Source organism: Rhinolophus ferrumequinum, chromosome 28, assembly GCF_004115265.2.
Source record: "Rhinolophus ferrumequinum isolate MPI-CBG mRhiFer1 chromosome 28, mRhiFer1_v1.p, whole genome shotgun sequence".
NCBI classification, from domain to species: Eukaryota; Metazoa; Chordata; class Mammalia; order Chiroptera; family Rhinolophidae; genus Rhinolophus; species Rhinolophus ferrumequinum.
Window position 1 is genome coordinate 335786 of NC_046311.1, and position 8595 is coordinate 344380.

At 57.5% G+C, this 8595-nt stretch overlaps 1 protein-coding gene across 1 annotated transcript; it reads left to right on the top strand.

Annotated features, from left to right (window-relative positions):
• Positions 1-4526: 4526 nt before the first annotated feature.
• Positions 4527-4964, top strand: LOC117018752 (transmembrane emp24 domain-containing protein 3-like). The gene is made up of 2 exons (XM_033099945.1): positions 4527-4532; positions 4656-4964. The coding sequence occupies exon 2, from the start codon at positions 4656-4658 to the stop codon at positions 4890-4892; it is 237 nt and encodes a 78-aa protein (XP_032955836.1). The 5' UTR covers positions 4527-4532; the 3' UTR covers positions 4893-4964.
• Positions 4965-8595: the final 3631 nt, after the last annotated feature.

Below are 8595 nucleotides of genomic sequence, written 5' to 3' on the forward strand. Positions count from 1 at the left end.
CACACAGCATGGACGTTACCCTAAATATGCTCTGTCATCGTCAGAAAACCATTGTTGTGTGCCGACAGCCCCCTGGCCCAGCTGGGCCCTGTGGGACATGTGCCATGTGCACCATGCCGTGCAGAGAGGACCGTGCCTGGAATGGAGAGGGGAGCAGAGGACGACGGCTGCCTCGAGGTCCTTTGGCCTCTTGTGCTTAGGCAGCTCGACACGTTACACAGGTTTAAGTCCCGCCTGGGCAGTGCCTCCCCCTCCTGCTGCCCTAATGGCTTCCTCTGGGCTCTGGCACTCGCTCTGCTGCCCAGGGGCACGGTCAAGGTCGAGAGGGCCACGAGGAGAGGCTGCCGAGGCTGTGGCCAGACCCTCAGGAAGGTCAGGTGAGTGACAAGCTGACAGCCTGGAGCACAACTGCAGAAGTTACAGAAGTTCACAGGACGAGGAAAAGGGCTCTGAAGGGATGGAAGGTGACCAGTGGTGTCCAAGGGAAGTGCACAGGGGCCAGCCAGGCCCCTTCGTGCGCTGTCCTGAGGCTGACGAGTGGAGCCCTTTTTGATTTGTGTCACAGTCATTTGTCGTGAGTCAGCTGTTGGGAGTTGTGTCGCTGGCATCCCCACCTTGTCTCAGTGATGTGAGAGGAGAGGAGCAAAGTGATGCTCGGTGTTCGAGCCATAGAGCCTTGATTGTCAGAGTGCACGGTCATCAGGTCCAGCCCCAGTGCAGCTGAGGATACTGAGGCCCAGAGTGACGTGTCTGAGGCCCCAGGGCGAGGACCACCCTCAGCAGAGGGACGCTCAGGTCTGGTCCACGGCCGCGCGCACTGACCCCTCGCCCTCAGCCCTGGTGGACGGACAGGACAGATGACACTGTCCTGGCTCAGGGAGGACCCCCTCCCCGGTGGCAGGCACGGGTCTGTGTCCCTCTGGCTCTCTTCCGTCGTGCCTGCCAGACAGCCCCAGGCAGCTGCGTGCTTCTTGTGTCCTGGCCCCTCGTGGCCATTGTGCCATCAGCGGTGTGGTGCTTGCCCAGGGCACCGTGGTCTGCACGGCTCCGGGACGGTACATGGTGCTGAGGTCCCTGTCTAACAGCTGAGGAAGCAGCAGGCCAAGTTCCGGGCACCTTCTCCAGATGTGCTGAGCGTGGGCGGGCGCCGCAGGCCCCAGCCGTCGGTTATCCATGAGGATGGCTTCTCTCTCCCTCAGGACATTCTCCAAGGGCTTTCCCTGCAGTGTGTCATTTGCTGTCCCCGCAACCGTCACGAAGGTGGGGGACCACAAATGTCCAAGCTGTGTGCAGGCACCGGGGCAGCAACCCTTGTGCACAGTAGCAGTCAGGCTGGGGACGGGAAGTCGCACCAGCAGGACAGCTGTCTTGCAGTTGAGGGTCACGGAGGGGACAAACACTGCCACGCTGCAGAGAATTCCGTGCCACCCGCCTCTCATGTGCAGGGTTTGAGACTTGGTCTTTGGAAAGCCAGGGTCGAAGGCATTCCCCAGGGCTGGCTGGGGAGGGGCCGGTGGTGTCACTCAGGACAGGAGGACCATGTGCCAGGCTTGCAGCCCAGCTCTCTTGGGATTGGCCTTGTCTGAGCCGTGTCCTTGCTGCCAGGTTGGCATGTCAGGGTGGCACCTTGGCCACAGGAGTGGCCGAGGCCAAGCAGGCAGGATGGCCCAGCAACAGTGACTACCTGGGGCTGGGGAGGCCTGAGTTCTGGCTGCTCTCATGTCTCCAGGTTTAATTCCAGGATGGAATTAAACTGCATATTTGTCAGGTGACTGAGTGGCAGGGCCCAGAGATACCGGCAAGACAGGAGTGGCCACCCACAGCCAGAGACCTGCGTATCCAGTGAGGCCAGGTCACCTCCTGGTCTGCCCCCCAGGTGGCCCCATGCCCCGTTCCCTGTGGCTTTGACCGTGGGCTCACGTGCTCCGTCTCCCACCTGCCTGGCAGTTGGCGGTTAGTGCTTTGCATACATGGTCCAGTGTGGCAACCACTGCCTACATTGGCTATGAATTCAACTTAAATTAAAACTTTGCTTCCTCAGGTGCTGTATGGCAACATGTGTAGTGCTTAGTAGTCACAGGTGACTCATGGCTGCGTGTAGAAAGTTCCGTTGGCAGCGAGCTTGGCGGCATGACATCCGACCGCGGATTGGCCAGGGTGTATTTCGTGTGTAAGGTCTTTTGCAGCCTGTACTCTTGAGAGTTGTGTTGGTCGCCATGAAATGCATCTGATTTGAAGATTTTGTGAGCCTCCAGAAGCGGAGCGGCAGCGCTTTCCGCTGTAGCCAGTGGAACACCCGTCGTGGGGAAAAGGCTTCACAGAGGAGCTGCCATGGTGGCTCAGGAGTGGAGTGGGATTTTGTTGCAGGAAAGGGGTTTGTACCGCCTCTGGTCCAGCCTCAAAAGAGGCATTTCCTTCCACTCTGAGCCCGCTACCTGGACCGGGGATCCGTCCGTCTCTGACTCCCAGACCTGGTGGTGCCAGGTGATAGGAGATGAGCGGGGACGGCGCTGGCCCTGCCGTCAGGCAGGGGCACCGTGTGGAATACGACCTGCAGCCACTTAGCCACAGGACGCTGGAGCAGAGCCGTGAGGTCAGGGGGAGCCTCTCAGGGGAGGGTCCCATTGACTCTCCCTGGAGAGAAAGGGATGCCTTCTCAGGGAGAGTTTGTGCTTCACAGTGAAAACGTGGGCAGTGACGGAGGACTGAGGCTCCGGAGGAGGAGTTGAGAACACCCAGTGAGGCGGGAGAACAGCAGGTGCAGCAGACTGTGGCTTGCTTCGCACCCCTTCCTTTTGCTCGGCACGGTACTCTGTCCCCAGATGTCCCCCAGCACAGTGCTGGGCCAGAGGCCACGTTGTCTGGCACCAGAAGCAATACTGGGGAGAGAACAGGATCCAGAGTGACCCGGGCCCAGGCCGGTGCTTCCGGCCAGAGGGCCTTGGCATCAGCCTGCATTCCAGGATGAGCAGAGGACGTGGGGCAAGGCCAGGCTCGGGTCTGGGCAGACCTGCGTGGAGGCGGCAGGCTCCTGGCAGGCCAGGCCCGGGGCTGCCTCAGGGGGCTCAGGACATAGAAGGTTTTCCAGACTCTGCCTTGAGGCCAGCTCGTGCTTCCCTGCCTTTGCTTTCTGGAAGAATTCCCAGAAGCCCGTCCTCCTGTCCCGAGGCCCTGTGAGGTGAGGACCAAAGGCCTGCGCGTCGGGTGCACGGATTGGGATGTTGTAGAAACGGAGGAAGGAAGGAGACAGGTCACGTGTCTGCAGAGACCAAGTGTCATGGTGACCAGAAACCCCTGAGGCTCCAGGACGCCGGAAACCTGCCAGGCGGGGTGGTCACACGCTAGGTGAGCTGGGGCCTGTGACCCTGGATCTTTGGAGCAGTTGGGTTCTGCTGGCCTCCTGGGGGCCAGGAAGCGGGCGGGAGCTATTGCCTAACGGAAGGTGTGTGGTAACAGGCCGGAGAGGGAGGGGTCTTAGCTGACACGATGGAGGCCCTGGTGGCTACGGAGGCAGCATGCCTCCGGGCATCTGGATCTTGGTGACGTTTTGTTCTGCCGTCTCCCATGGGGTCTGTGCCTCATCCTGCAGGTGTCTGCAGGTTTTAGACGCCAGGGAAGCTGTACAGTACCACCTGTTACCCCACAACCCTCGGACACCTGGCTTCTTTCCCTGTCGCTGATCTGATCGGAGAGCAGAGTCCACTGAGTTTCTGGGTGGGTGGACAGAGGGAAGCGCAGAGAATGGAATTCCAGCCTGGAAAACCAAATGAGTCCTTCCCTGATGTTTAAAAAGAAAGTTTTGTGTATTAATGTGTAACACGGGCTGCGTGATGGAGTCTGGACCCTTGAGACCGTCATACTGAGCTGTCACCGACCGCGTCTCCTTCCCCACGTCCCTGCTCCCAAGCTGCCGTGCTCCCCCCGTTCCCCTTGCTGCAAGGAATCCCTCCCTCGTGCCTGCCCCACAATCAGGCCTCTTGCAGCCCCACAGCAGGATTTGAAGCTCCCCTGGGTGTCCCCCACTCGGTACTCCCCCCTTTCACATCTTTTTCACATCACACTGATTACGTTCACCTTCTTGAGTGTTTTGGACCCAGGCCTGTGTCTGATTCATCTGTCATTTTCCTGGGCCTGGCACAATCCTGGTCCACAAGGAGACATTTAGCAAGTGTACATTACAGTGAACACATTAGTGGAAGTTTGGGCTTCAGAGACTCAGCATGATCTGAAATTCTTGCAGTCTTGTTTTTCCAGGTCTCTCTCTGGAGTCCCCAGCCGCACCTCAGTAACCGTGATCGGGGTTCCCAGGGCTGATTCACAGGGGTATGGAACTACCTGCCGAATCGCCCTGTGTCGTGGTCGTAGGAACATCAGGGAGTGTTCTAGAAATGCCATGTCCTGAGGTCAGGTTCACACAGGTGTCACAGGCGCCTTTCTAGTGACAATGGACGCACAGGGCCTGAACTCCAATCCTGGTTCTGCCACCTACTCGCTGTGGCTCTGGGCCAGGCTCTCTACTGCTTTGCGCCGTGGTACGTGCTTGTGCGGTTGGGCCACTCCTGTAGCACAGACGCCTGTCCCCGTGTGCCTGCGCGGCTCTGGCCATGGTCCTTGCGCGGGGGCAGCTGTGTGACCAGTCTTCTCTTCCCACCCAGATGGAGTCTGCCTGCGTGACCATTCACGAGGCTCTGCGGACGGTGGTGGATTCGCAGACGCATTACCGCCTCCACGAGGCCCAGGACCGGACCCGGGCCGAGGACCTGCACAGCCGGGTCTCTTACTGGTCTCTTGGCGAGACCATCGCCCTGTTTGTGGTCAGTGTCAGCCAGGTGCTGCTGCTCAAAAGCTTCTTCACGGAAAAGCGGCCCGTCAACCGGGCGGCCCACTCCTAGTGGGCGGTGTCCCGTGTCGGGGTCCCTAGCACCCTGGGATGGGACGGAGCAGCTCTCGAGGTCACCGGCTCCTGCGGGGCTGCGGGACTGTGGGTGTGCTCACCTCTGCTTCCACTCGCACGCTTCAGCCTTGTTCCCCAGCTTCGATTCCTGCAACACTGCCATCGCTGCTTAACGTTTACAGGAGGAGGGTGGGGACGGGTCCTTGGGGGGCCGAGGGCTGCGCCTGGACGCCTGGCTCCCCCGGGCTGTGTGTGTCCGGTGCCGTGTGCACCGTGGCCTCGCCTCCCACGGAGCTCTGTACTGAGATGGCTTTGCAGAAGTTTTCCCCCCCCAGTGACAGTGCTGTCGGCCTGCACACGCGAACAAAGTGGTGACGGGTGCCCTTGGGCAACTATGTGTTTCCTCAGACGCAAACTGTGGCTAATAAAGACTGAACCTGAGTGCCGTGGGGACGTGTGCCTTTCTTGTTTGTGAGAGGGGCTCATGGCCTAGTCGGGAGCATGGCTGTGCGTGCGAATGACCAGACGGTAACACAGCTGTGACGCCGTACAGATGTGGGTGCTGTGTCTGCACATGGGTGGGGGTATACTGCCCTCCTGGTTGACGGACAGCAGTGAAATGGGGAGCTGGTGTTTTATGGTCTGTGTGCAGAGGTCACTGTCAGCAGCGGAGTCATTTCTTCCGTATGTGGGGACTGAGAGCAGGACATGGGAAGCTTCGGCCGGCCGTGGTGGCTGGAAGTGCCGAGTGCCACGTCCAGGTAGCCCCTGTGGGCTCTGGGGAACTGTTGTCAGACCGTGTGAGTCCTGGTCAGAACCCCGTGCTCCACGTGCCCAGGTGCTGCTGGCTCCTGTCTGTGGCCCTGGTGAAGAACCCCCTCAGCTCTGGCAGGCAGGATGCATCCCACCCGTGAGATAGTGCACTTATCACTTAATGTTTCACTTATCACATATAGTTGTTATGTGTATATACATTTATTACTTATATTACGTTTACGTTATATGTGACATTTATTGCATATATTATATTACGTTTATTATACATATATATTACCTTTACATCGTAATCCCTGGTGGTCCAACAGTAAACGTACACGGGTTCACGCAGGTGTGTGCAGTCAGGTGCAGAGGTTCCTCATGAGAAGAGCGTCAGAATGGAGGCTTCCGCCCCTTCTTTCTGTCCCTCCAGTCGTGTGACTCCCATCTTTTGTCGCCCCTGTCGTCCTGTCATCGGGTGTCCCATCGTCTGCCACCCCTTTCTGGTTCTTGGGCCCCCCTCAACTTGCCTGTTCTTACAGTCCTTGCACGACCAAGATGAGAAGAAATGCCAACACTTTTACTGGGACTTTGGTTTCAGGGGAGGAGAGACTCAGGCAGGGGAGATGGGGTGTAATGGGGAGCGAGACTCGGACGGGGGCCGAGAGACTCAGTAGTAGAGACTCAAGGAAAGACTCGGGAGAGAGACTGGGGAGTAGAGACAGACTCACAGTGGAGAGACTGGGCGGCTTATAGAGGGAGAGTCAGTGCAGGACAGACGGAGGGAACGGAGGGCGCAGACCCGCGGTGGAGACTCAGAGAACGGGGAGCGAGTGGGGAGGTGATGGGTGGGGAGTTGGGGTGAAATACTCGGAGAGACAGGGAGGAAACTGAGGGGGAATAACTCATGTAGAGACTCGTGTGGGGGAGACAAGGGAGAGACTGAGGGCAGAGAAACTCAGGGGCGAGTCTCAGATATGTTTGGGGGTGACATACTCGACGTAGCAACTAGGAGAGATGTGGGGAAGACACTTGAGGGAGAGCCTGGAGATTTCGGGGGGAGACGAGTGGGAGGAGCCTGAGTGGAGAGAGCGTGAGGACTCAGGAGGGTGGTAGAGACGTAGTACCTCGGTTTTCCACGTCTCCATTGACGCACATTTTGGTTTACGACGCCGTAAACCCGGAAGTAAATGCTTCGGTTTTCAGTCACGACTCAGAAGTTGAACATGTCACACGGCTTCTGCTGAGGGCAGGATCCTGAGGCCTCACTGTGGGCTGTTTCCCAACGTTTCAGACCTCGTGGATCACGTTCGCAAACCGAGGTACCACTGTGTAGAGACTGGGGTTAGAGACTGGGGGGGGGGGGTCAGATATACTGGGAGGGAGACACGGGGGGCAGATTCACATAGAGACCCAGGGGAGACACTCAAGGGAGACATGGAGGGGAGAGACTCAGCTACAGAGACTGGGGGAGAGGGAAACAGGAGAGATGCAGAGTGGGGAGAGAGTCAGAGGGGAGAGATGCCCACGTCCTCAGGTGACACGCTTGAGGGGGAACCTGGGAGTTTACTGAGGGGGGCGACCCTCAGAGAGAGACTCAGGGTGGGGGAGACAAAGGCGAGTCTCAGGAGAGAGAGTCAGAGGCTGTGGGGACAGAGCCAGGAGTGCAGTTTCCGGTCTCTCGGCCTCACGTGGAAAGGTGCTCACTCGGGTAGTAAGTGGCCATCAGCTGTGGCTAGTTGGCCGTCAGCTGTAACCAGTGAGCCATTGGCTGCTAATATAACCGCCGTGGCTACGCCAGCAGCAGATGGGGGCCAGCAAGGAGATGGTGGCTGAGCCTGCAAGCGCGGATTGCAGTTAGCAAGTGGGGTTGGTTGGTTGGCAGAGAAGCGGACGGCAGGTTACAGATTGTGTGGCTCCTGCTTCCTGTGTCTCCAACCCAGCCGCCAGCGAGACCATAGTGGTGACTCCCCCATCTATGGCTCCGTGGGTGTTCCTTTTTGGCGTCACCATGTCCTGCGTTCTTATGTGGGGAGAGGGAGCTGAGACCCCGCATGACACCCTGCATGACAAAGGGAGAGAGACCTGGGTGGGGATATAGGCTCAGCGATAGAGACGGGGGTGGGGTGGGGTGGACTCAGACAGGAGAGACTCCGATATACTCAGGGGTGAGGCTCTCGAGGGAGAGAATTGGGGGGCTACTAGGAGAGAGAGACTCAGAAATAGAGATGGGGTCATAGAGGAAAGACGGGAGAGAGACTGGGGGTAGAGACAGAGTTGGGGGAGGGATTCTAGGGAGAGACTGAGAAATAGACTGGGGGGAGATACTCAAGGGAGAGTCTGAAGGAAGAGAGTCAGAGGGAGAGAGACCTGGGGGGCTTTCGGCTCAGAGATAGAGACTGGGGGGAAAAAACTCAGGGAGAGACTCAGTGGGGAGACAGTGGGGGAGATAATGGTCACCTCCATACTGTTTTCTGTGTCTATGAGTTTGCTGCTTTGTTTTATATCCCACATATACGTGAAATCCTATGGTTCTTGTCCGTTCCATCTGACTCATTTCACTTTGCGTGATACTCTCAAACTCCATCACTGTTGTGGCAAATGACAATATTTCATCATTTTTTATGGCTGAGTAGTATTCAATTGTGTATATGTATCACCTCTTCTGTATCCAATCATCTATCAAAGACACTTAAGTTTCCATGTCTTGGCTGCAGTGAATAATGCTGCAGTGAACCTGGGTGTGGGGTACATAGATCGTTATAAATAAACGTTTTCCAATTTTTCGGGTAGATCCCCAGAAGACGGATTGCTGGGTCATATGGTAATTGTAGTCCTAAATTTTTGAGGAACCTCCACACTGTTTTCCTCAGTGGCTGCACTAGTTTATATTCCCACCAGCAGAGTACAAGGGTTCCTTTTCTCCACAGCCTCTCCAACACTTG